The sequence below is a fragment of the Pipistrellus hanaki genome (assembly GCF_964339955.1).
Source record: "Pipistrellus hanaki genome assembly, chromosome: X".
NCBI classification, from domain to species: Eukaryota; Metazoa; Chordata; class Mammalia; order Chiroptera; family Vespertilionidae; genus Pipistrellus; species Pipistrellus hanaki.
In genome coordinates this window covers 47,087,711-47,114,291 of record NC_140524.1, presented here as the reverse complement: position 1 = coordinate 47,114,291, position 26,581 = coordinate 47,087,711, and the positions used below count along the sequence as shown (strand labels likewise).

Below are 26,581 nucleotides of genomic sequence, written 5' to 3'. Positions count from 1 at the left end.
CCTGTCTCTCCATCAGAGGACAGCTGTCCCACCTAACCCCAGCTTTTTCCTTCTATCTCTGTGTCTGTCTCTTTCTTTCATTTTCTCAATCCCCAGCCGCTCCTACTCAAGAACTGGACCGCTCTCTAGCCCTGCTGGACATGGAGAAGAGAGAAATATTTACAATCTGCTTGTACCTGGAGATTATTGTCTGAACATAAATGTGAGTAACTGGATGAGGTAAGAGGATATAATTTAGATAATCATGTTTATTCTCTTTCCTCTACTTCTCCTCATAAGATTTTTCTGAATATTTAAAATAGTGTCACGTGTATAGCTGTGTGCATATTAAGACATTATATGGATACAGTATTTATCCATTAATCATCTCTTGAGAATTCTCCACAATTTTGTGTTTTCCCAAATATGAAAATAAAATAAAATAGAAGAGGCAATTATGGTTTCTAGTGTTTTCCATAATCCCCAAAACATTTATAATTATAGAAGACAATTTAGTCTCTCCCTTTACTATAACCACAGATTTTTATAGGAGACAGAACAAAGTGAAGATTGCTTGAAGTCCTTGCCCATGTGGCTAATTCCTAAATTCCAAAGAATGTTTAGTTATGACAAGAAACTGGTTATCTTCAACATACCACTCACTTGCCTGCCCATTTCTGTTACCAGTATATTCTAATATCTGCCCATTCAGACTCTGCTTTCTCCCATCCACCTAGTAACACCTTCTGCCAACCACTACATGCCTCAATCTTGCTTTTAAATGTGTGCAAGTACTAAAGGCTATAGGAATATGAGGAGTAGTATATGCATGCATGTGCTTGTGCATTTTTATCTATATACCTCTACATGTGTTTGGATTGAGTAGGTGGGTACAATTAATTTGAATGTAGGTCATTGTATATATCGTCAAACTAACATCAGCAATGCCTTAATTCTTTCACATTCACTCTCAACTAAAGTTCCAACAGAAGTAATAGGCTTAATCAACGGAAAGTAGAATACCAGAAATACATTTGCCTTCCAAAAATGTATACACTCTTTAATAGCTGATGGGTCAATTTTGCAAATGAAATGTATTTTAGTAAACACTGTCTTTATAATTATTCAAAGTGTGTGATACATTTTTGGACACCACTTCAAATAATATATGCCCCTTTATGTTAATAGCCAAAATTTTCCTTATTGACCACATAACTTTGAATGTTTATACCCTAAATATATCTATGTGGGAAGTTCTTATATTTTATTGTATAATGGACATTAGCTATAAAATACCTTTATAAGTTAGAATAGATGTGAGGTGACTTACTTTCTTAGTTGTATCTGTGTTTGGTGAACAGTGTGGCTAAATTTTTTTATATTTCATGTATTGGCATTAAGATGTATTTGTGCTACTCTTAACCCCCAAATTGTCTCCCACAGCTGCTTCAAGTTCTCTGGCTTAATTTTCATAGGAGAAGCTTACAGGTAGATGTCTTATCTATTTTAATATTTTTTTCTGTCTTGGAATAGTACCTTTCATGAACTGGCTGCTCATACCCACTCTTCTCCCATTTTGTCCTCCCATATTCATTAGGCAAAAATCATTGATCTTTTTGGTAAGATGAAGTCCCAAACTGTTGTAACAGGTAAGACTTTTGTTTTATTTATTTATTTATTTACTAGAGGCCCGGCACATGAAATTTGTGTGCAGGTATGGTCCCTAGGCCTGGCCTGCGGTCAGGGCCATCTTCCCTGGCTGCCCACAGCCAGCACTGCCCCCTGCCTCTACCCACCCCCAGTTCCCTGTTTGCCATTGGTTGATCAGAGCCTGCCGGCTGCGGGGAGGAACCAAGAGGTTGGCCGTTCCACCTACTTGCTGGTCGTGCCCATGCAGCAGGTTGCTCTCTGTGTGTGGGGTGCCTGGTGGAGTGGAGGCCTTGGCCTGGCACCACCCGCATCCCCCACCACCCACCCTTTATTCCCTATTTGGAGAATCATTGGGTGATTGGAGCCTGCTGGCTGGGAAAAGGGACCAAGAGGTGGTCAATGTACCTCATAGTGACTGGTCAATTGGTCAATCTGGTCATTCCACCATTAGGGTCAATTGGCATATTATCCTTTTGTTATATAGGATAGAGGCCCAGTGCATGAGTGGGGGCCAGCCTGCCTGCTTAGATTCAGGCCCCAGATCTGGGTGGGGATCCCTGATGTGAGGTGGGGCTGGCTGGGTTGAGAGGCCGAGGGGGTTTTGTGGGCCACCACATCCTGGTCAGGGTGAGGGTCCCCAATGGGGCTAGGGGTGGTGGTGGTTTGTAAGCTGGACACACCCGTGATTGTGGTGGGGGTCCCCCCTAGGGGGCGGGGCTGGCCAAAACAACGGGTGGCAGTCATTCTGGTCTCTGGTCGTTATGGTTGTTCTGCCATTTTGGTCACTAGACTTTTATTATATGTGATTTATTTATTTATTTATGTTAATCTTCACCCAAGGATATTTTTCCATTGATTTTTAGGGAGAGTGGAAGGGAGAGTGAAAGATAGAGAGAAACATCAATGGAAGAGAAACACATCGATTGGTTGCCTCCTGCAGGAACCCTGACCAGGTCCTTGGCCAGGGAGGAGCCTGCAACCAAGGTACATGCTCTTGACTAGAATCGAACCCAGGACCCTTTTGTTTGCAGGCCGATGCTGTATCCACTGAGCCAAACTGGCTAGGGTGAACTTTTACACCATATAACATAGTTATTTGAGTACTGGGAGGACTACTGATGATAATCAAGCACCAGTTGTATGGAATTTTATGGCCAGAATTCATCAGTCTGCTTCTGGAATAATCTAAATTAAGGTCAACACATTATACTGTATATAGCTAGTATGCTAAATCAAGGCAGTTGCCTATTTTTGTAAAGTAAGTTTTACTGGAGCCAGCCATGCTCAGTCATTTACATATTGTGTATAGATGCTTTTGCACTAAGATGGCAGTTGAGTAAATTGCATGAGACCAAAAAGCCTAAACTATATATGGAATTTCACAGAAAATGTTTCCCAACACATCTATATCAGCATTCTTTAAACTGAGTTCTACTGAATACTGTTCTCCAGGAGTTAGAAACTGTACTTTTACAAATGGGTTCTGTAGTCATTTAAGAGCAGAAAATGCCAGATTAAATAAAATTAAACAGCCTTTTTCTTTTTTACTGTAGGTCATCTCAAAGCCTTTCATATGCTAATATGCACTGAGAAACTAATAAAGGGGGATAACTCATTTGACCACAGGACACATTTTTTTTTTCCAGCTCTCCTATTAATATCTTGCAAAATTGTGTTCCAAGGAACACTTATTTGGGAAATCCTAGCTTAGACATTCACTTAACAGAAGGCTGAACTTGATCACTGACATCTTGGATTGTTTTTTTGCTGGTTGTAGAAGGTGAAAAGCTATGTAGTATAGTATTTAAGCACATAGACCTTGGCTTCAGACAAACCTGAATCCTCTTGAATTTGTATAGGCTTGTTCCGTGTCCTAACATGTTCTCTATTGTTAAGACTATTCCATGTGGGCTTGTGAAGAATTTGTATTCTGTTGCTTTGTGAAATGTTCTGTAAATATCAGATCCATCTAATTTAGTGTGTCATTTAAGGCCTCTGTTTTCTTGTTGAACTTTTCCCTTGAAGACCCATTTAGTCGTGTCATTGGAGTGTTGAAGTTCCCTACTATGACTGTATTGCTCTTAATCCCTACTATGACTGTATTGCCGTTAATCTCTCCCTTAAAGTCCATCAAGACTTTTTTATGGCCAAAATCAGTTTGGCTCAGTGGATAGAGCGTCGGCCTGCGTACTGAAAGGTCCCGGGTTCGATTCTGGTCAAGGGCATGTACTTTGGTTGCAGGCACATCTCCAGTAGGAGGTGTGCAGAAGGCAGCTGAATCAATGTTTCTCTCTCATCGGTTTTGTAGTGTCCTTAAGCTATCTTCTTGCTTTTTAAAAAATATATTTTTATTGATTTTAGAGAGGAAGGGAGGAGAGGGATATAGAAACATCAATGATAAGAGAGAATCAATACTTGGCTACCTCCTGCATGCCCCCTATTGGGGATCAAGCCCGCAACCCCAGGCATGTGCCCTTGTCCAGAAATGAACCTGGGACACTTTGGTCCTCAGGCTGATGCTCTATCCACTGAGCCAAAACAGCCAGGGCTATCTTTCTGTTTTTAAATATTTTTTCCATTTGCTATTCTATTGTGTGTTTATTTCTACCTTTCCCCCCAAATTGCTGATTTGCTCCTTTGATTTGTCCAATCTACTTTTAATACCTTCTAGTGTGTTCTTGATGTCAAATATATCATTCTTCATTTTTGTCTGGTTCTTGTTCATGGCCTCTATTTCTTTTTTCATACTGTTGTAATTTGCACTAATTTATTTTTCTTTAACTTCTTTATTGATTAGGGTATTACATATGTGTCCTTATCACCCCATTACCCTCCAGCCCCCCAACTCATGCCCTCATCTCCTGTTGTTTGTGTCCATTTGCACTAATTTCTTTAAGCATCTCTATAACCATTGCTTTGAACTCTATGTCTGATAGTTTGTTTGCCTCCATTTCATTTAGTTCTTTTTCTGGAGATTTCTTCTTTTTCTTCATTTGGGGTTTGTTTCTTTGTCTCCTATTTTAGCTGCCTCTCTGTATGTGCCTCTATGAATTAGAAGTTATGTCTACCAGTCTTTGTTCAATCGCCTTATGAAGAAAATGTCCCGAGGGGATCCAATGGTGCAGTCTCTTTGTTCACCTGATCTGAATGCCCTTTGTGTGAATGAAACAACAATAGGAATTCTCCTTGAGTGCATATATTCAATGTAATAACCAAGGTGAATCCAGATGGTGGCAAGGCTTGCTGTCTAGCTGCTGCCACTCTCCTCAGCCTCCTCCTAAGAACAACCTTGTAAACCTTTCAAGGTAGTGTGCTCTCCAAACTGGTGCTGTGCCCAGGGAGTAGCTGTGGTGGTAGCAGAGGCTTTTTGGCCAGGAGAGCCCAAATCGCCTGCCCCTAAGGCTCCAGAGTGATCCATCGATCATACTTTACCTCACACACACAAAGACACACACTTGTGCACGTCTAAACACACTCACTCCCTTATTTACTTACTTACACTTTCTCCTCCACTCCAGACCTACCGGCCACCATGTTTTTTCCAGTATTGAGAAAATATTTCTTGAGTCAGTTTTCAGGTGCTGATGCAACAACAAAGGTCTTTTATGGTCTGCAAGAAAATGAAGCCCTTGATATTATGTCTTCTCTTCCCATCATCTCCTAAGTGGTCTGCTGTGTTCTGCAGTCACAGAGAGATGGTGACATGACTGTTATAAAGTCATTTCAGACCCTGAGTGATGTGTATCTGTTCTATTTTTCCAAGTGTTTAAAAGGCACCCTCGCTGGGTTGGCTCCATGGTTAGAGCATAGGTTCATGGACTGAAGGGTCCTGGGTTTGATTCCAGTCAAGGGAATGCACCTCGGTTGCAGGCTCAGTCCCTGACCCCGCATTGGGACCTGTGTGGAAAGCAATCAATTGCTGTGTCTCTCCCCCTTCCTTCTACTCCCTCTCTAAAAAGTCAATGGAAAAATATCCTCTGGTGTGGATTAACAAAAAATAAACAAAAATGACATTCTGGCTATGTCATTCTGTGTAAAAATCAGTCACAGTCTCCTACCTGTCAGTATCTCTGAAGTATCAGCATTTACTTGTATTTGAGGAAGAATGAGCTTTAGCATTCATACTATCAGCCTTGATACCTAAAAAGTGAGTAATGTCTTTTCTCCAGTGTTTTGGTCTTCAGAAATGATGGACCTTATTGTCATTGTTGTTTTTAATGTATTTGGGCACATGATCATTTCTAGCATTGTCCATAATAAAATAAATCATTTCTACATTCTGTACTTTTGTGTATGTTGCCTGGGATCTTTCCATTAGATTTGGCACCTTCACAGAAGATTAAGAACTGGAGTTCAAAGAGGCTTATTATATCCTATATAATAAAAGCCCAACGACTGAAATGGTAGAATAACCAGAGATTAGAATGACTGTGGCTCCTTGCCCTGGCTGGCCCTGCCTCCCAGCGGGGACTCCCACCCTGGTCGGGGGCATAGAAGCCTGTAAACTGCCCGTGGCCCTCACCCTGGATGGCCCCAACCCCCAACAGGAACCTTAACCTTAACTGGTGACATGGCTGGCCTGCAAACCTCCCATGGCCCTTCGCCCAAGCCTGCCCCACCCCCCAGTGGGGACCCCCACCCTGTTTGAGGGTGTGGCCAGCCTGAAAACCTTCCATGTCCCCTTGCCCCCCAGTCAGGACCCTCACCCCAATCCGGAGCCCCCATCAGAGCAGGTTGGTAAGTCCCCACCCATGCACCAGGCCTCTATCCTATATATAAAGAGATAATATACAAATTGACCTTATGCCCTCACAAGATGGCTGCCTACAACCAGGCCAGCAGTAGGGTTAATGAGAGATGACCAAACAACTGAACAAGTAGGCTGTGTGGGGCAACCAGGCCATTGGGGGCGGGCGGACATGAGGGACAACCAGGTCGGCAGGGGGGGGGGGCAGTTAAGGGCGACCAGGCTGGCAGAGGGGGGACAGTTAAGGGTGACCAGGCCATTAGGGAGGGCAGTTGGGGGTGATCAGGCCAACAGGGGGGGGGGAGTTGGGGGCAATTAGGCTGGCAGGGGGTGCAGTAAGAGGCAACCAGGCTGGTGGGGGGTACAGTTGGGGGCGATTAGGTTGGCATGGGGGGCAGTGAGGGGCAACAAGGATGGCAGAGGGGGGGCAGTTGGGGGTGACCAGGCCAGCAGTGGGGCAATAAGGAGTGACCAAACCAGCTGGGGGTGGCAGTTAGGAGTGACCAGGACAGCAGCAGGGGGCAGTTAGGGGCAACAAGGCTGGCAGGCAGGTGAGTGATTAGGAGCCAGCAGCTCAGGATTGTGAGAGGGATGTCTGACTGCTGGTTTAGGCCTGGTCCCTGACCGGCAGTCAGACATCCTTCTGAGGGGTCCCAGATTGGAGAGGGTTCAGGCTGGGTTGAAGTAACCCCACCTCCTGTGCACAAATTTTGTGCACCAGACCTCTAGACCTATATAATAAAAGGGTAATATGCAAATTGACTATAATGGTTAAATGACTGGAATGACTGCTTGACCAGTCACTATGAGGTCCACTGACAACTACTTTGTCCCTTTCCCTGGCTGGCAGGCTCCAATAGCCTGATGGTGAATGGGGAAATGGGGGTGGGTGGCGGGGGATGTGGGTGGTACCAAGCCAAGGCCCCTGCTCTGCCAGTCGACCTACACACAGGGATGGGGCCAGCGAGTGGGCAAGAATGGTCATCCTCTTGGTCCCTCCTCCTGGCTGTCAAACTCCCATCACCTGATGGCAAATGGGGAACTGGAGGTGGGTGGCAGTGGGGGGCAGGTCCGGGTTTGGGCAGCTGGGAAAGGTGGCCAGGCTTAGGGGTTATACCTGCGCATGAATTTCATGAGCTGGGCCTCTAGCCTATAACAATAAAAACATGCTAATTAGACCGGATGTCCTTCTAGACAACCTTCTGGACAAAGCCTGGATTGTGAAAGAAGCCTGGGTCCCAGGTGCCCGCTGGAGGCCAGAGGGAAGCCCAGATCCTGGTGACTGGAGGGAAGCCTGGGTCCTAGGTGCCAGAGGGAAGCCAGTGCCAGCAGCCAGAGGAAGGAATGCCTACTTTTGCATGAATTTCATGCATTGGGCCTCTAGTTCTATCTAATAAGAGGGAATATGCTAGTTGATACTCATACCATCGCAAAGATGGTGGTGCCCAGGCCAACAAGGAGGGAATATGCTAATTGCCATGCCTTCGAAGATGGTGGCGCCCAGTTCCTCAGCCCTGCCTGCCTCCAGAGTCCCCCCAGTCTCCCCAGTCCTCCAGCCACCCAAGGACAGCCGAAGGTACAGGAAGCCTTGGATGTCAGCTGCCCAGTGAACCAGGGTCACCCAAGGCTCAGGTAACCAGGGCTGCCTGAGGCTTTCGCTGCTGGCAGTAGCAGCAGCTGCAGCAGCAGCAGCAGCAGCAGCAGCAGCAGCAGCGTAATGGGGATGTCGCCTTCCCCTAATTGCCGATTGTCTCCTGCTCCTGAGGGCTCCCAGACTGTGAGAGGGGGAAGGCCAGGCTGAGGGACCCCCCTTTCCAGTGCATGAATTTTCATACACCAGGCCTCTAGTATTTATATAATACAGATTCTATACTATGAAATACATTACTACTGACTTATTGACTAAAGCATCCAAAACATAAATCTGTGTTATATAGAAAATGCTATTGGTCTTAAGATTGTTCTCAGTAATCCAGTTTAAGGTTGACAGTGCTTCTCTTTTAGTGTGGAGCCAGCTGAGGGGCAGTGACCTTGAGAAGATGAGTGGGAACAAGTCTCTATTTGAGTAGAGTTAACCTGAGTCTTTTTTCTGAGAGTTGTATTTCCTCAGGGGCAGTAGCATAGTGGTAAAAATTAGCATGGGGAGGGAAGTGCAGCAAGAATTTGGCACTACAGGGAAAGGGGTAGGAGAGGTTACATGGTATCGAAGTTATGAAGGACTTTGACTACAGTCTCTTGGCGAATTTATGACAGCTTCAATCCAATTGTATATTCTAAAGTGAAATGAGTAAATACTTCTAATTTTTAAACACTGATGAAAACAAAAAGAGGATTCTGGTTCCCTCAGGGTTCCCAGAAAATCATCTTTAGATGGAGTTCTACCCCTTACCATATTGCCTTTATCTCTTCAAAATGTAATCCAAAATACTATCTCAAGCATGTTGACTGAGAATTTACCATTGAACTTTCCTAGTTCTTAATTATTGCCATTAATTCTACTAGTACTGACAATCAAGATAGCTTAACCTGTCTGAGCATCTGCAAAATGGTGATTGTAGTGCCTGTCATTGGGTTAAGGACCAGAAAAGATAATTTGTGTATGTCAAGTGGTTATCTCAGTGCCTGGCACATAGTGACATGGCTTTTGCGTCAGAGAGACCTGAGTACTGACCTGTGTTTTGTTCCTACCTTTGTGACTTTGGAAAAGTTAATTAAGTTTTTGTGCCTTAATTCTCTTATCTGCAAAATGGGTCAATACCTCCTAAGATTTTTGCAAGAGGTAGATTAGTACTAATATGGTAACAGAAGCAAAAATAAGCCTTTTAAAATTTTTGGTTTTCATTATTATTTTTAAATTATTTTTGCCTTGTTATCTCATTTAGGTGCTTCCAATTGCACAGTTTGCCAAGTGTCTCCACTATACTTGCTCTGCCAAGCACTATGCAATCTATACTGCAAAATCAAAGACCTGAAGTTGAAATTTCCTTCAAACTATTAGGTATTTGCCGGTATACACTAGATGTCTAGAGTTCAACTCCTAGCTGATTGGATCAGAACAAAGTATAACTAGTGCTCAATTTCTCCATAGAAGCACAGCAAAAGAAAAGATGTGCTGTGAACCTAGGAGTAGAGAATAAGGTAGATCCCTACCAGCCCCTCCTGCCTCTTTCCCATTTGCATGTCCTGTTTTTACTGTAGTGAGTGGGTGGCAATCTGTAACGCCTAAGAGATTGTTGCTGCCCTGGACTTACTTCCTTTTCCTTTGAGACTTCCACTGTCTTCCCCCTTGATTTTCTTTCAGTTGTGTCCTGTCCAACTCTATGCAACTTGATAATCCTTTTCTCTCCCTGAACCGTTCCCCTGCAGTTATTCCCCCAAGTACCACTGCTCAGAAGCCTCCACCTCTGCCCTGATCTTTTGTCCTCACTCACTTTCAAGTGCCTTGTCCTGTTATCTGTCCACGACACTTGAACACAGGCAGGAGCTTCCTTGGTTTCCCACCACCTCGCCACACAGATCAGTGTGTGCTCTCCTTCCTTCCTGCCCCAAAGGAAGAGATGGCCTTTCTAAACCTACTCATGCCAATAAATTAATTTCCCTTTTCTGTATTTTTGTGAGCATTTATTTCATTTTACACAACACAGAAGTACAAAATATACACCCTCCACTCTACTGCCTTGTAACCAACCCCACTGCACCCTATACCCTCCCACACCCATCCACTCCTACTTTCCATCCCCTGACTGATCCCAATCTCCCTAGGTAATACCTTGTTTGCTAAATGTCTTTTCCCCCCCTTATTTAAATATAAACCTGGAACATAAGGCACACAAAAAATCTATTAATATACATAGCATAAATATACACACAATACTTTTAGGGTTTTTGTTTCACACACACAAAAATTGACCTTTCATATATTTTTGAACAGAACTGATATTCTTCCGATACAGTAGGGCAGGATCTGTCCCATTCTTTTATATATTTGTTGTGTTTTTAAGCTTTCTTCAGCTGTCTCCTTCCCCATGGCTCTAGTTTCTCCCAATCAAAAGAACCCTCTCTCAGCTATATATCTACACCAATCTTTCCCTTCACAGCCAGGAGTCCTTGTAGAGCCCCCTTCGCTGACTGTACTTCCTTACTTCCTGCTCCCTCTCTCCTCAGTTCTGTCAGTTTGGCTTTTGCTTCTCCCCCACCCAGATTTGCTCAAAGATCAAAAGTGAATGCCAGACCCAACGAGCACTTTTTGCCTCCTGTCTTAGAGGCCCCCTGTATCCCCTGGCAACTCTCTTCACCTTATTCTGAATACTCTTAAGTATTTCATTGCCTCCATGGTTGCCAGTGAGGAACAATTTTAGCCCCCAGTGGACATGTGGCAATATCTCAAAACATTTCTGGTTGTCATAACTTGGGGGATGTGCTACTGTCATCTGGGTAGAAATCAGAGATTCTGCCAAACATCCTACATTGTACCAGCCATTTGCAACATAGAATCATCCAACTCCAAATGTCAGAGTGCTGAGTTTGGGAAGCCCTGCCCTAGAAGGATATAACAAGCCGAAGGAAATTTCTGATTAAGTACAAGCTAGGTATCTTGTCCCTAATTCTGATGGATATCCACACTTGCCCCAAAAGGAAATAGCCCAAAGTCACATCTAGCTGCTGCAGAGATGTCGAGGGCCATAACTTCAGTCTCTAGGTCCACAGTGGGTAGGTGATGTCCTGGGCTCCTCAAGTTTTCTCAGGCTGTTGTGACTCCTCACCATCCTTCCACCTGTGGGCTAAACTGTGCATTTAGTTCTTCTCAACAAAGCTTATTGCCATGAAAGGTAGAGAGGAAGACCATCTTCTCCCTCCCTCTTTCCCATCACCCCCTTGCTTTGGAATTTAATTTCCCACTGGGATATGTTCCATTCCACATTTCTGAATTCACTGAGGGATTTGTACCCAAATTCCCCTCCCAAATTTATCCTGGTGGTGGGCTGGGGGACAGGATGCCTCAGGATGGCACCATACTTTGGCCAGTGGTATAGACTACCAAACCCTCTGTGCACTACAGTTGCTGACTCACCTCGGCAGTGGCTTTTGTTCCATGTTCACATTTGATTGTCCCCAGTTCTCACTGGGAACTAGGGAGGATTCTCTTATCATGGGCTGAATAATCATAGCAGTCCTCGACTACAGCTGGTGTGTCTTCTGTAGACAGTCCTAAGGGATTCTCTTAGGGGTGGCAAATCTCTACTGTTGTAAGCCCAGAGGGCACGGGGGGCGGGGGGGGGGGTAACCCAGGCCTGTTTTGATTATTTCTTCTGATATAACTCACTCAGAATATGAATGAGCTTCTTGTTCAGTTCATCCCTGGATACTCTTGAGGAGCAGGAATCCCAACTACCTATCCATCACGGAGGTATCTCCCTGGCCAGTTCTGACATTTTCTTTGAGTCTATGGTTTGCCACTGCTCTTCTGGTGCCAGTTTCTGACTTTGAAATAACCTGGTTCCACAGAAGAGTAAGTCGCTCAAGTTATTGTAACTTAAAGAAAAGGGGATCTGGGTAGAGTGGATTTTTATACAACACAATTTCAGGAAATAGAAAAATGGTTGAGCCTCCACTCTCTTATCTCCAGGGTTTCAAGATAAACTTTTCCCTGCTTCTCTGTGCCTCTTTTCTCTGGGATGTCATACTTCTAAGACAGTTGGCCTCTGTAAAGAACATGGCTCTACTTTCCCCTTAACCAGGAACAGGCCTTGGCCGAGGCCTCCGTGTCCATGGCTCTGACCTTGGCCCCAACTCCAGCTGACCCACTGCTTCACTGCCCAACACCATCCTGACTATGAAATCTGCCTCTCTTCTGATTGTCTAGTTTGAGAATCTGTTTGGCTCAGGATGGGTCAAATGTCCACTCCTGCGGCAATAATCTAGAGCCTAGGTAGGGAGGGAGTGGGTACCCAGGTCCCTGAGATACTAGGGTGGGGGAAGAGATACATACAAACAAACAGCACTTCTGGGGTGTTGAATACTTATGCTCTGGAACAGCAGTCGCCAACCTTTCGTACCTCACGAACCACTGGTTGGTGACCACTGCTCCAAAGGTTTCCTTAAACCAGTGGTTGGCAACCTTTTGGACCTCACTCACAGACCACCAGTTGGCAACTGCTGCTCTGGAACACAAAGAGGATCATCAAAGCATTTCTCTCCCACCTCCCATCCTGCCTCCCTCTAACTTCACTAGTCTTGTTCTCCCACTCATCTCCTTCCTCCCACTCATCCCCTTCCTCCCACTCAACACAGACCCTCCCCCCATCCAAAATTGATATCCTTTTGGATATGTTTCTGCTGTATTTCACATTTCTGAATTTAAGGGTTCTGTAACCAGATGCCCCTCCCACAGTGCTAGCAAATTTCCCTCCCTGAAAAATTCACAAGATTACACCAAAGGCAGTTCCAATCCCCTGGCCTGTGAGATGCTGGAGGTCTTCTCAGATGTTGGGGCTCAAAGGCTCTCTTGTTTCTTTGGGGTTCTTGAGGGTCTGTTCCCTGGGCCCCCACCATAGAGGGGCCGCAGTAGGCAGCCTGAGATGGAGATCCTGCTGTGAAGGCTGCCCCTGGTAGGGATGGTGTGGGTGCTTCTGGGAAGGGAATAGGGGGCATTAGAATGGGTATGTGAATGAGGCAGGGAGCTGGACAGGAAGGGTTGCTTGTGAGATTGTGGACCTAGGCTTGAGAGCCCCAGAAAAATAAAGCTGTTTTTATTGATCTGAGATGTCCCTGCCTCTGCCTGCCATAGGTGTACGTTTTCTGCTCCATAAAGCTGCAGGAGGCTTCCACCCCCTAGCCCCCATCTGCATCCTCTGTCTTCCTCTTCCTCTTACAGCAGCAGTAGCAGTAATAGTAGCAGCAACAGCAACCTCCACCTTGTTTTCTCCTCACCTGCTCCTTTTGCCCCAAACACACTGGTAGTAGCCATGCCTGGCTCCTGTGGACCCTGCTGCCATTCCCAGGAAGACACCATCTTCTGTAGAGAAGTGGACAGGGTTAAATCCCATTCTGGGGGTGGAGGGGCTGGTAGGGAAGATGGGGTAGTACCAAGTGCGGTAATCTTACAGCTCAGAGAAGCTTCCACCTCAGCAGTTCCTTCCCTTTCTGAAGCTCAGCCAGTTTGGCCAGGGTCAGTTGCAGCCGATAGGCTGCCTCTTTGCGCTCCATTTCGTGCTTCGCGGTAAACTCCTTCATGTTGGAGGCCAAGGCGTGTAAGGCCGATTTGTGCAGTTTGGTGAAGTCTTGTAACCACTGTAGCCTGCAAGCGTATAACTGGCCTTGCCAGCGGGCACAGCGCACGCCCAGGGCCAGACTACCCCTGGCACAGGCCTCCTTGGCCTCACTGGTCACTGCGCTGTTTTCAGGATAGCTCCGAGCTTGTCTTCTACCCCCGCCCAGGACAGGGATATGTTCTCCAGGTAGAACTCTGGGCCTTTTTTTGTGTCTGGCCATTTTCTCATTGATGAAAGCCTCCACATTGCCATGCTGGTACCCACCAGAGGGGTCCTCGGGTATCAAGGCCATGATAGCAGAGGGCCTTAGGGGCCTGGCTACACTGCAGGGATTAATTAACTAGTCATTCCTTCTGTTAGGGCCTCTGCAGTTAGCCCCTCCCCCAAGGCTCCTCCTATCTGCTCCCCTCCCCCCCTCCCTCAGAAAACCCCTCCTACACTTACACAGGATACCTCCCACCAGGCTTTCTTCTCTCCAGATGCTGACCAAAGGCAGTGTTCACAGACCACACCTACTGACCACACCTGCAGACTCTGCACTATGCCCCGCCCCCCCCCCCCCCCAAGCCCAGAGAAAGGATACCTTTCCTTCCTATGGCTCCAGGGAAAAAGGAGGGCTAAGCGCCAACCCTAGAACCTTATACCTTGAGACTGTACCAATTTCCAGAGATGGCAGGGGAGGAAGCGAATGTGCCAGGAATATCCTTCCTATCCCCCAACCCCCAGGACTTCAGAAGACCCACCATACTGTTGAAAGCTCGTGGAAGATATAGGAGTGGTCAGAAAAGACTTAGATCCAAGAATGCAAAGCACTTGTAATCACATATAAAAAACTTCACCCTCTCTCACCACCACAACGGTTTGTCTCATGCCTGGGGATTCGCTCCTCCTAGAGATGGAATGTTCTAGAACACAGACAAGCCCAATCCTCTCAGTGGCCTCAGGTGCCCACTGGGGAAAAGATTGGGGCCAGAGAACAGCCTAACCCCCCACTGACCCAGGACTGAGCACTGTGGTCACTGTAATGGTCATAAATTCCAGTCCTATATACTCCTCAGACTGTCTGGAATCTGCTGCCTGTCACCCCCATCCCCTGTATTTCTTCCCTACAGCCATTTGAATCAGGTCTGTCTTCTATACTACCTTATCATCAGAGGGGTGATCATGTCTCTTTAAACCTCCAATGGCTTTCTGAATCCTATGGGATAAACCAGACAGAACCCTAATTTGCTACTTATTACATGACTTTGTGCTATAACGGGATCGCAGTTTCTGTCTATGGGTTTACAATAGGACTGAATTACAAGCGTATATAAACTTGATGTAATGTTTTCCATAATTCCATTTTTGTAAAATGTACAAATCTCTCTCTCTCTCTCTCTCTCTCTCTCTCTCTCTCTCTCTCTCTCTCTCTCTCTCTCGTCTTTCCACAAGTGTCTTAGAAAAAGAAGGAAGGGTATACACCAGACTTTTTATTTTAATAGTTAATTTTTTGTTGCGGAGTAGTATTGTGATCTGTAAATTACCACTTTAACTATTTTTTAATTGTTTGCAGTGTTTCCCAAAGTGTGGTACGCATACCTTCAGGGGTACAGGAAGAGTTTGGTGGGGGTTCGAGTTGCACCGGAGTTTGGTGGGGATATGCACTGCACCACGCTTAGCTGCGCCCAATTCTACATTCTCATGAGTACGAGGGGTACTCAGCGTTACAAAAATTATAGAAGGGGTACATATATGTCAAAAGTTTGGGAAACACTGGTTTAAAGTATTACAAATAGTAGTACATATATCTCCTTTTTTCCCCTCATTGACCTTCTCCAGGCCTCCCCTACCCAATGGGACATGCCCTTACCTCCTACCCCCCAAGTGTCTTGTGTCCATTGGTTGTGTTTATATGCATATGTACAAGTCCTACAGTTTATATGCATGTGTACAAGTCCTACAGTTGATCTCCTATGGATCACTCCCCCTCCCCAACATTCCCCAGCTTCCCCTCTGTAATTTGACAGTCTATTCAATGCTGCTCTGCCTATGTATCTATGTCTCTAGTTATCAGGTTACAATGTTCTTTATTTTCTATAGATGAATGAGATCATGTGTTATTTTTCTTTCACTGCCTGGCTTATTTCACTTGCATAATGCTCTCCAGTTCCATCCATGCTGCCGCAAATGGTAAGAATTCCTTCTTTTTTATAGCAGTGTAGTATTCAATTGTGTAGATGTACCACAGTTTTCTAATCCACTCATCTGCTGATGGGCATTTAAGCTGTTTCTAAATCTTAGCTATTGTAAATTTTGCTACTATGAACATATGGGTACAGACATCCTTTCTGATTGGTGTTTCTTTTTTTGTGATATATTCCTAGAAGTGGTATTACTGGATCAAATGGCACTTCCATTTTTAAATTTTTGAGGAAACTATATTGTTCTTCACAGTGGCTACACCAGTCTGCATTCCCATTGGCAGTGAAGGAGAGTTCCTTTTTCTCTGAATCCTCACCAACACTTGTCATTTGTTGATTTGTGGATGATAGCCATTCTGACATGTGTGAGGTGGTACAATACATCGTTGTTTTGATTTGCATCTCTCGTATGATTAGTGACTTTGAGCATGTTTTCATGTGTCTTTTGGCTTCCTAAATGTCCTCTTTTGAAAGGTGTCTATTTAGGTCCTATGCCCATTTTTTGATTGGGTTGTTTATCTTTCTTTTGTTAAGTTGTATGAGTTCCCTGTAAATGTTGGAGATTAAAGCCTTATAGGAGATAACATTGGCAAATATGTTCTCCCATGTAGTGGGCTTTCTTGTTGTTTTGTTGATGGTTTCTCTTGCTGTGAAGGAGCTTTTTATTTTGATGTAGTCCCATTTGTTTATTTTCTCCTTAGTTTCTCTTGCCCTAGGATCTGTGTCTGTAAAGATACTGCTACAACGTATGTCTGCAATTTTGCTGCCTATGTAGTCTTGTAGGATTTTTATGGTTTCCTGTCTTATGTTAAGTCCTTTAGTCATTTTGAGTTTGTTTTTGTGTATGGTGTAAGTTGGTGATTTAGTTTCATTTTCTTGCATATATCTGACCAGATTTCCCAGCACCATTTATTAAATAGGCTGTTTTGACTCCATTGTATGCTCTTGGCTCCTTTGTCAAATATTAATTGAGTATAATGGCTTAGGTCTATTTCTGGGTTCTCAATTCTGTTCCATTGGTCTATATATCTGTTCTTGTGCCAGTACCAGGCAGTTTTGAGAACTATGGCTTGGTAACATAGTTTGATGTCTGGTATTGTGATCCATCCTACTTTGTTCTTCTTTCTCATGATAGCTTTGGCTATTCGGGGTCTTTTTTGTTCTGGATGAATTTTTGGAGAGTTTGTTCTAGTCTTTGAAGTATGCCATTGGTATTTTATAGGTATTGCATTGAATCTATAGATTGTTTTAGGTAGTATGGACATTTTAATGATGTTTATTTTATCTATCTATGAACATAGTATGTTTTTCTATTTGTTTATGTCTTCCTCTATCTCTTTCTTCAATATCCTGTAGTTTTCCAAGTACAGGTCTTTCAAGTTCTTGGTTAAGTTTATAACTAAGTACCTTATTTTTTTTTTGGTACAATGGTAAATGGGATTGTTTTTTCATTTCTCTTTCTGTGAGTTCATGATTGGTGTATAAAAAGGACATAGATTTATGGGCATTAATTTTGTATCCTGCTACATTGCCAAATTGATTTAGTAGGTGTAGTAGTTTTTTGATGGAGTCTTTGGGGTTTTCTATGTACAGGATCATGTCATCTGCGAAAAGAACAGTTTTACTTCTTCTTTTCCAATTTGTATGCCTGTTATTTCTTCTTCTTTTCTGATTGCTATTGCTAGTACTTCTAATACTATGTCAAACAGGAGTGGTGAGAGTGGGCATCCCTGTCTTGTTCCTGTTCTTAGGGGAAATGAGCTTAATTTTTGCCCATTGAGTATAATATTGGCTGTGGGTTTGTCATATATGATGTTTATTATGTTGAGGTATGATCCCTCTATTCCTACTTTGCTGAGAGTTTTTATCAAGAAAGATGTTGGATTTTGTCAAATGCTTTTGTCAATTGATATGATTATGTGATTTTTGTCTCAGTTCATATATGTGATGTATCACATTTATTGATTTGCAGATATTGTACCATCCTTGCATCTCCAATATAAATCCTGCTTGGTCATGGTGTATGAGCTTTCTAATATATTGCTGAATCTGATTTGCTGAATTTTGTTGAGGATTTTAGCATTTATGTTTAGCAAGGATATTAGCCTTCAGTTCTCTTTCTTTATGGTGTCTTTATCTGGTTTTGGGATTAGAGTAAAGCTGGCTTCATAGAAAGAACTTGGAAGTGTGCCTTCCTCTTGAATTTCTTGGAATAGTCTGAGGAGGATAGGTTTTAGTTCTCTTTGAATCCTTGGAACAACTCCCCTGTAAAGTCATCCGGATCAGGGCTTTTGTTTGTTGGAAGATTTTTGATCATTGTTTCTATTTCTTCAGAAGCTATCGGTCTATTCAGGTTTTTTTATTCTTCTTGGTTGAGTTTTGGTAGCTTGTGTTCATCTCAGTAGTCCATTTAGTTGGAATAGAGTTGTTCATAGTATTTTTTCATAATTGTTTTTTGTGGCATCAGTTGTTATTTCAACTCTTTCATTTCTGATTTTGTTTATTTGGGTACTCTTTCTTTGCTGCTTGGTGAGCCTGACTAGAGGTTCATCAATCTTGTATATCCTTTCAAAGAACCAGCTCTTGGTTTTGTTGAACTTATGTGTTGTTTTTTTGGTTTCTATTTCATTTATCTCTGCTCTGATCTTCATTATATCCTTCCTTCTGCTTAACCTGGGCTTTTCTTATTGCTTTCTTTCTAAATCCTTTTTTTCTTTTAATAAGTCATTATTGTTCATATTATTACAAATGTTCCTTATTTTTTTCCCTCCATTGCTCCCCTCCACAGGTTCCCACCCCACCCTCTGCCCTTTCCCCACCCCCCATTGTCCTCATCCATAGGTGCACAGTTTATGTTCAGTCTCTTCCCGCACCCCCCACTCCCTTTTCCCCCGAGAATTGTCAGTTCATACCCCTTCCATATCTCTGCTTCTATTATATTCACCAGTAAATATTGTTCATCAGATTTTTTAATTCCCTTGGTTTTTAGATTCACTTGTTTATTGTTACGTATTTGTTGTTCATAATTTTTATCTTTATCTTCTTCCTCTTCCTAAAGAACCCCATTCAGCAATTCATATAATTCTGGTTTGGTGGTGATGAACTCCTTTAGCTTTTTTTAAAATTATTTGTGAATCTCTTTATCTGGCCTTCAATTCTGAGTAATAGCTTTGCTGGGTAGATTATTTTTGGCTGTAGGTTCACCTTGAATATTTCTTGCCTTTCCTGTCTGGCCTGCATGATTTCTGTTGAGAAATCAGCTGACAATCGTATGGGTGCTCCTTTATAGGTAACTACCTGCTTTTCTCTTGCTGCTTTTAATATTCTATCTTTGTATTTTGCTCTTGGAATTTTAATTATGATGTGTCTTGGTATGGTCCTCTTTGGATTCCTCTTGTTTGCGGTTCTATGCACTTCCTGGACTTGCAAGTCTAATTCTTTCACCAGGTGGGTGAAGGTTTCTGTTACTATTTCTTCCTATATGTTTTCAGTATCTTGCTCTCCCTCTTCTTTTGGATCCCCGTAATTCTGATTATGGTTTGCTTGAAGTTGTCCCAGAGGTTTCTTACATTATCGTCAATTTTCTGGATTCTTTTGTCTTCTTGCTTCTACAGAGGAAGGGTGTCCACCCTTTATGTTCCAAATCTTTGACTTGATTCTTGCGAACTTCCATTCTGTTTTTAGGACTCTGCATAATATTTTTTACTTCAGATAATGTATTTTTTTTATTTCTCGTTGATCCCTTTTTATTTCTAGTTGATCCCTTTTCATATCTTCCTAGGCCTTGTTTATTTTATCAGCCTTTTCTTGGAAATTCTTGAAAAACCTTTTAACTGTGCTTTTGAACTCTATATCCACTTGTTGTCCTCCATTTCTTTGGTTTGTGATCTGTTTCCTTGTCTCGGCATTTTCACAGCTTCCCTGAGTTGGTAGGGTGGCTTTGTGTGCTAACGTGTCCTTATATATTTCAGTGGGTCAGCCTCCCAGTTACCTGAGGTGGACACCCTTAGTGCACCCCTTTGTGGACTGTGTGTACAGCCTTATTGTAGTTAAGTATTGATTGTTGTTGGTATCACTGGGAGGAACTGACCTCCAGGTCAATTGGCTGTGAGGATCAGCTGTGTCTATGCCAGGGGACAGCCTTATTTGCCTAGACTTGGAAAATTGCAAAAGCCTCTGTGCTCAGCTTGGATGGGGAAGAGTTTCAGGGTGGAGCCTACAGCCTTGGCTTCTGTCAGCCCTGCCCTATGAGGTTCCTGAGTCTCAGTGTTCCTCAGTGACCTTCAGTACTTGCTGCAAGCACCTCTGAGAGAAGGTGCCCTCGAGTTTCGCCCGCTACCAGACAGTCTAGTCTCTCCCCCAATGAGCCCAGAACTGGGGTTCAGTGCAGCTGGAAGTGGGGTTGGAAGTGGGGTTCAGTGCAGTCTGGAGCTTTTGTCTCCTTCCCACTAGGGCAATCCAGCCTCACAGTCAACAGTCAGTCCTCTGCGCGCAATGTGCGCGCCTCCGGAACTCTGCCTTTCGACGCTCACCTGAGTTTTCGCCTTATATCCCAGATTCCCTCCGTATGAGCCTGGGTCCCCAGGATCTGGCCTAGAACTGGGGTTCAGTGCAGTTGGAACTGGGGCTCAGCACAGTCCAGAACTTTTGTCTCCTTCCTGCTAGGGCAATCCAGTGGCAAAGTCAACAGTCCATCCTCTGGGTACAACGTGCGCGCCTCTGGGACTCTGCCTTTCACCACTCCTCTGATTTTTCGCCTTACAGCCTAGATTCCCTCTGTATGAGCCTGGGTCCCCAGGGTATTGTCCAAAACTGGGGTTCAGTGCAGTCGGAACTGGGGCTCAGCACAGTCCAGAGCTTTTGTCTCCTTCCTGCTAGGGAATGCCAGCCAGGCTCTCAGCTGCCCCCTCCTCTCTGGCTCCATCCTCTCCACATGCGCACATCGTGTCTCCATACCTTAGGCTTTTACAGCTCCTCTGATTTTCCTTCTGGTTTTTTACTTTCCTACTAGTTGTAGAATTTCTAGTTAGTCAACTTTCCTGTAGTTCTGGATAATGTCCATTTTGTATTTTAGTTGTATTTTTTTTGAAATTGTTGTGTGAGGCTGCAGTTAGGCGTTTACCTATGCCGCCATCTTGGTTTCTCTTCTTTCTAACTCTTTGAGTTGTAGGGTTAGGTAATTTATTATCATTGCTTCTTGTTTTTTTGCTATAGGCTTGTAGAGCTATGAACTTCCCTCTCAAGACTGCTTTCATTGTGTCCCACAGATTTTGGATTGTTGTGTTTTCATTGTCGTTTGTTGCCAAAGTTCCCTTAGGCTCTCCTCCTGCTTTTTACTTCTTCTTTGATCTGTTTGGTAATCCAGTCATTGTTTAATAGCATGCTATTCAGTCTCCAGGTGTTTTAATTCTTTTGATTGTTTTTATTGTAGTTGATTTCCAATTTTATGTCACTGTGATCTGAGAAGATGCTTGATATGATTTCTATCTTCTTGAATTTGAAGAGACTTTTCCTGTGAGCCAATATATGGTCTATCTTTCAATGTGACCCATGTGCACTTGAGAAGATTGTATATTCTGTGATTTTGGAGTTAAATGTTCTGAAGCTGTCAATTAATTCCATCTGATCTAGTGAGTCCTTTAGGATTGATGTTTCTTTGCTGATTTTTTGTTTAAAGGATTTGTCCAATGGTGATAGTGGGGCAATAAAGTTTCCTACTATGACTGTATTGCTGTGAATCTCTCCATTGATATCTTCCAGGAGTTTTTTTTTTTTTTTTTAATGTATTTGGGTACATATAATTTTACCAGAGTTATATCTTCTTGTTGAATTGCTCCCTTTAATATTATGAAGTGGCCCTCTATATCTCTTGTTATGTTCTTCACTTTGAGATCTAATTTGTCAGACTTAAGTATTGCTACCCCAGCTTTATTTTCAAATCCATTTTCCTGAAAAACCTTTTTCCGTCCCACACACTCTGTGTGAGTCCTTTGTTTTGAGGTGGGTTTCCTGTAGATAGAAGATATATGCTTCATGTTTTCTTATCTATTCAGCTACCCTAATTCTTTTAATTGGGGCATTTAATCCATTTATATTTAAAGTTATTATTGATAGGTACTTGTTTGTAGCCATTTTTATTCTTTATGCCTGTGTTCCTTCTTTGGTTCCTATTTCTTCTTTTTACAGCATACCCTTTAGCATTTCTTGCATTGCTGGTTGGTGGTAATAAAATCACTTAGTTTTTTTTTTTTTTTTTTTTTTGTCTGTGAAGCGCCTGATTTCACCTTCACTTTTGATTGATAGCCTTGCTGAATACAGTATTCTTGGATTCTTTCTTTGCATGACTGTATATTTCATTCCATTCCCTTCTGGCCTGATGTGTTTCTATTAAGAAATCAGTTGCTACTAGTTTGATGGGGATTTCTTTGTAGGTAACTTTCTGTCCCTCTCTGGCTACTTTTAATATTCTTACTTTGTCACTGGTGTTTGCCAATTTAGTTATAATGTGCCTTGGCATCAGCCTTTTGGGGTTCATTTTGTTTGGGACTCTGTGAGCTTCTTGGATTTATGTGAGTTTTTTCTTCCCTATATCAGGGAAGTTTTCTGTCATTTCTTCAAACAGGTTTTCTATTCCTTACTCAGTTTCTTCTCCTTCTGGCACCTCTATTATGCAGATGTTGTTTTGTTTTGTGTTGTCCCAAAGTTCCCTTAGGCTCTCCTCCTGTTTTGTAAATTTTTTATTTATTTATTTATTTATTTTTATTTTTTTTTTTTACTAGAAGCTGCTCTGCTTGGGTATTTTTTTCTACCTTGTCTTCTAGTTCACTGATGCTGTCCTCTGCTTCTTCTGGTCTATGGTTCGTGCTTTCTATTGAGTTTTTTATAGCAGCAATGTCATTTTTCATTTTTTCTTGGTTTTTCTTAATTTCCTCTTGGTTCTTACACATATTGTTGAATGAATTTGTCTTCCATTCTTTTCAGCGACCTTATGACCATTTCTCTGAATTCTTTCTCTGGCATATTGTTTGCCTCCATTTTGTTTCCTTCCTTTTCTGGTGTTGCCTTCTTTTCTTTTATATGTGGGCTGTTTCTTTGTCTCCCCAAAACCTCCCTTCTCCAGTTATCTGGTTATCTAGTTCTCTCTCTCTCCTTTTCTTAGGCAAAATCTGACCTTTCCATGAGAAGGTGCAGAGCTCTTCCGAGTCCGCGTATTTGTGCTACTTGAGGCCCCGTGTTCCTGGGTTCACAGCTGTTCCCTGGGTGTTGTTGTTGTAGATTTTTAGGCTTCCTAAAACAGTCACTCTCCCCTTTAAGATGGCGCAGTCTCTGCATCAGAGCCAGTTGTTCTGGGAAAGATTTCTGCAGCAGTGGAGGCTGCTGGTCAGGGGAACCCGGTCTGGTAATCCCCAATAGTCCCTTGCAGTTTAGCTGCTCATCAACTCACAAATATACACTCCCCCTGTGACTACACACTCTCCTTTTGTTCTCTCACTCACAAACTATTTTGCAGTCTGCCTTCCCATAGGCATCCATCTTTCCAACTCCTATACACCAGACTTTTAACATTGGTTGCCTCTGGGAGGTAGGAATATAGTACATTTAAAAATATATATTATTCTTTATATTTTTCTCTATTGTAAAAATAATTTATATAATATATTTTTTTCAAAATAAAAAAAATTTTCTTATAACTTTTTATAATTTTTAAGTATATAGTAATTGTATATATAAATAATATTTATTTACCTAGAAAGTAAATGTCTCCCTATAACACCACCCTTCCCCCAATCTGAGAGCTAACCACTGCTAATAGCTTGATATATATTCTTCTAGTCTTTTAAAATAGGCCATAGCAGATAATTGGCAGTTTCTCAAATTAAGCTTCCTCTCTCTTACCTCTTGGCTTTTGCACAGGTTGCTCCATGAGTGGATTGTCTCTCAGCCCCTCTCCCCATTCCCATTCTTCTCATCCACCTAACTCCTGTTTAATTGCTATTCCTTTTCATAACAGCACTCAATTGTTTCTTCCACTTATAAGTAACCTTGATCCTCCCAGCCCCACCCAAAGCTAGGCTGAATTGTGTCACCTTTCTGTGTCTTCAGGTACTTTGTTCATACCATTTGCAGTATTTTTCATATTATATAATATTATAATCCACGATTTTCTAATTTTTCCTCATTAATTGTATGCTCCTTGAGGGCAGGGTCTTGGGCATAATTATTTGTGTTTTCATCATCTAGAATAGTGGAAAGTACCCAACAAATTAATTTATTGAATTAATTGAAATAATCCATTACATCAGTAAGGTACAAATAGGTACCTTAAAAGAGAATCCTATTTTCTTTCTTCTCTGAAATGTCTTTTTCTCCACACAGACTGATTTACTGCCACCTCACAGCTTCTTGTAGTAGAGAACTCTCCTTAGTATTTGAATCCAACCAGTATCTGACAGATTTGGTATTTATAAAAAATACCCCGGAAGTTTCAGTAATGAAGCTTCTGTGTGAAGTATTAACACAGACAAACTGTATCTTATAGAACTTAGTTAAATGATAGCAGGAAAATTTGTTATCTGTTCATATATTTTTTGTCAATTTCTGTTTGTGTCAGGGGAGAGCATGAATAAGATAATTCTTCTGTTTTCTGATGATTTTATGGATGCCTTCTTTCTCCTGCTTCTTGTGGGGTTCTAGCAGTTGTTCTCAGCACCAGGTGGCCACTCATTGACCTGGATTTTAGCAAAACAAAACTACATGCTTCAGCTTTGAAATTACTCTTTGAGGGCTTAAAATATCCAAATTTCAAATTACATAGGCTCAAGTAAGTAGTAACTATTAGTTTCCATACAACAAGAAAAAAATGTTTAAATATGCAACCAAGATGGATGTCGTGTGATCATAAGACATTTCAAGGAGTCGTAAAGAGGAAGGATAAAAGTGACAGTACTAGCCCAGCCAGCATGGCTCAGTGGTTGAGCATCAACCTATGAACCAGAAGCTCACAGTTCAATTACCAGTCAGAACACATGCTGGGATTGTAGGGTTGATATATATCTTTCCAGTCTTTTAAAATAGGCCATAGCAGATAATTGGCAGTTTCTCAAATGCAGGAGGCAGCCTATTGATGATTCTCTCTCATCATTGATGTGTCTCCCTCTCTCTTCTTCTCTGAAATTAATAAAAATATATATATTTTAAAAAGTGACTACCTAAATTTCTTCTCATGTAACCAGTTAAGGAAGGGAATTTTCACTGTAAGAGGTAGTAATATCAATGATAATAATAATAACCAAGACTTATTAAACAATTGCTTTGTTCAAAGTATTGTAAACATGACTTCCTTTCATCAGCACAGTAGTTCTGAAAGGTTCAGATTATTATCCCCATTTTAGCACATTAGGAAACAGATGCCCAAAGTAAAAAGACTGAATTCAAAACTCAAATGTTTCTGACTTCAAAGTGACCTTAGTTAACAAAAAGTTTATCATATGTGTATTAATAAGGGTTCTCCAGAGAATCAGAATAAATAAGATGTATCCTATCTAATAAGAGTAATATGCAAATTAACTATCACTCTGCTACAAAGATGGCGGTAACCATAGTGCTAGGGTTGGATGCCAGTGTCCCACTCCCAGGCCTCAGAGGGAGGAAGGGCTGCAGACAGAACGCTGGGCTGTTGGGCCTAGTGGCTTGGGACACACCAAGCAGACATGCTCTGGGCCAGGGGTTCAGAGCCGCCACCCAGAGCCAGCACTCAGAGCCACTCGGCTTGGGACACGCCCCAGGCCCTACAGACAGAAGCCCAGTGGTCGCTGGGCATGGCTTGGGACACACCCCTGGGTGAGCTTTGAGTCACTGAGGTGTGGCTTGGGACACGCCCCTGGCCAAGCAGACAGAAGCCCAGCTGACAGAAAGGGAGGCTGCTGGGCTGGGGGCATGGTCCCGGTAGCCCCCGGCAGTGTGGCTTGGGGCATGCCCCCAGCCCAGTGGACAGAAGCCCTGTAGACACAATGCAGGGGGTCCTCTGTGCATGAGCTGCAGAGGAAACACATTTTTTTCTTTTTCTTTTTTAAATATATTTTATTGAGTTTTCACAGAGAGGAAGGGAGAGGGATAGAGAGCTAGAAACATTGATGAGAGAGAAATGTCAATCAGCTGCCTCCTGAACACCTCCTACTGGGGATGTGCCCACAACCAAGGTACATGCCCTTGACTGGAATCAAACCTGGGACCTTTCAGTCCGCAGGCCGATACTCTATCCACTGAGCCAAACTGGTTAGGGCGGAAACACCTTTTCTGAAGGCTCATTGACTAAGCTCCCTGTAAGCTGCCTCTCACAGTGTTCTTGGTAACTTGAGTAATAAGAATGCAAGAAGGTGATCTAGGGTTTTTCCACCTCACTCCTGGAGGAAAAACTAAGGTCTGCTGCTGGAGGGGCTAAGAAATGTCATATCCTAGCCAGTTTTGCTCAGTGGATAGAGCCTCGGCCTGCTGATCTCAGTGTCTGGGTTTGATTCTGATCAAGGGCATGTACCTAGGTTTGCAGGCTCCTCCCTGGCAGGGCCCAGGTCAGGTCTCATGCAGGAGGAAACCAATTTAAGTGTCCCTCTCAAATTGATGTTTCTCTCTCTTTCTCTCTCTCTTCCAAGCTCTCTAAAAATCAATGGAAACATATCCTCAGGTGAGGATAAAAAAGAAAGAAATGTCATATCCTATGAAAGACACATCTTGAAAGTGCCTAAAGAAAATTG

At 42.9% G+C, this 26,581-nt stretch overlaps 2 protein-coding genes and 1 pseudogene across 6 annotated transcripts in view; 2 read left to right on the top strand and 1 right to left on the bottom strand.

Annotated features, from left to right (window-relative positions):
- Positions 1-26,581, top strand: part of VSIG1 (V-set and immunoglobulin domain containing 1) — a 149,317-nt gene that overhangs the window by 38,270 nt on the left and 84,466 nt on the right. The gene's annotated exons all lie outside the window — the stretch shown is intronic.
- LOC311614812 (ribonuclease inhibitor-like) overlaps positions 1-26,581 on the top strand; it is a 44,927-nt pseudogene that overhangs the window by 6,819 nt on the left and 11,527 nt on the right. Inside the window, exons 3-5 of the transcript XR_014797105.1 lie at positions 9,259-9,349; positions 24,207-24,358; positions 24,442-24,651. The product of XR_014797105.1 is annotated as a ribonuclease inhibitor-like (transcript). The remainder of the gene's footprint in view (positions 1-9,258; positions 9,350-24,206; positions 24,359-24,441; positions 24,652-26,581) is intronic.
- Positions 12,734-13,939, bottom strand: TEX13B (testis expressed 13B; the record flags this gene model as incomplete). The annotated part of the gene is given in 7 exon segments (XM_084870840.1): positions 12,734-12,769; positions 12,773-13,029; positions 13,032-13,119; positions 13,307-13,391; positions 13,500-13,779; positions 13,782-13,854; positions 13,856-13,939. Coding segments are annotated over 7 exon segments (903 nt in total).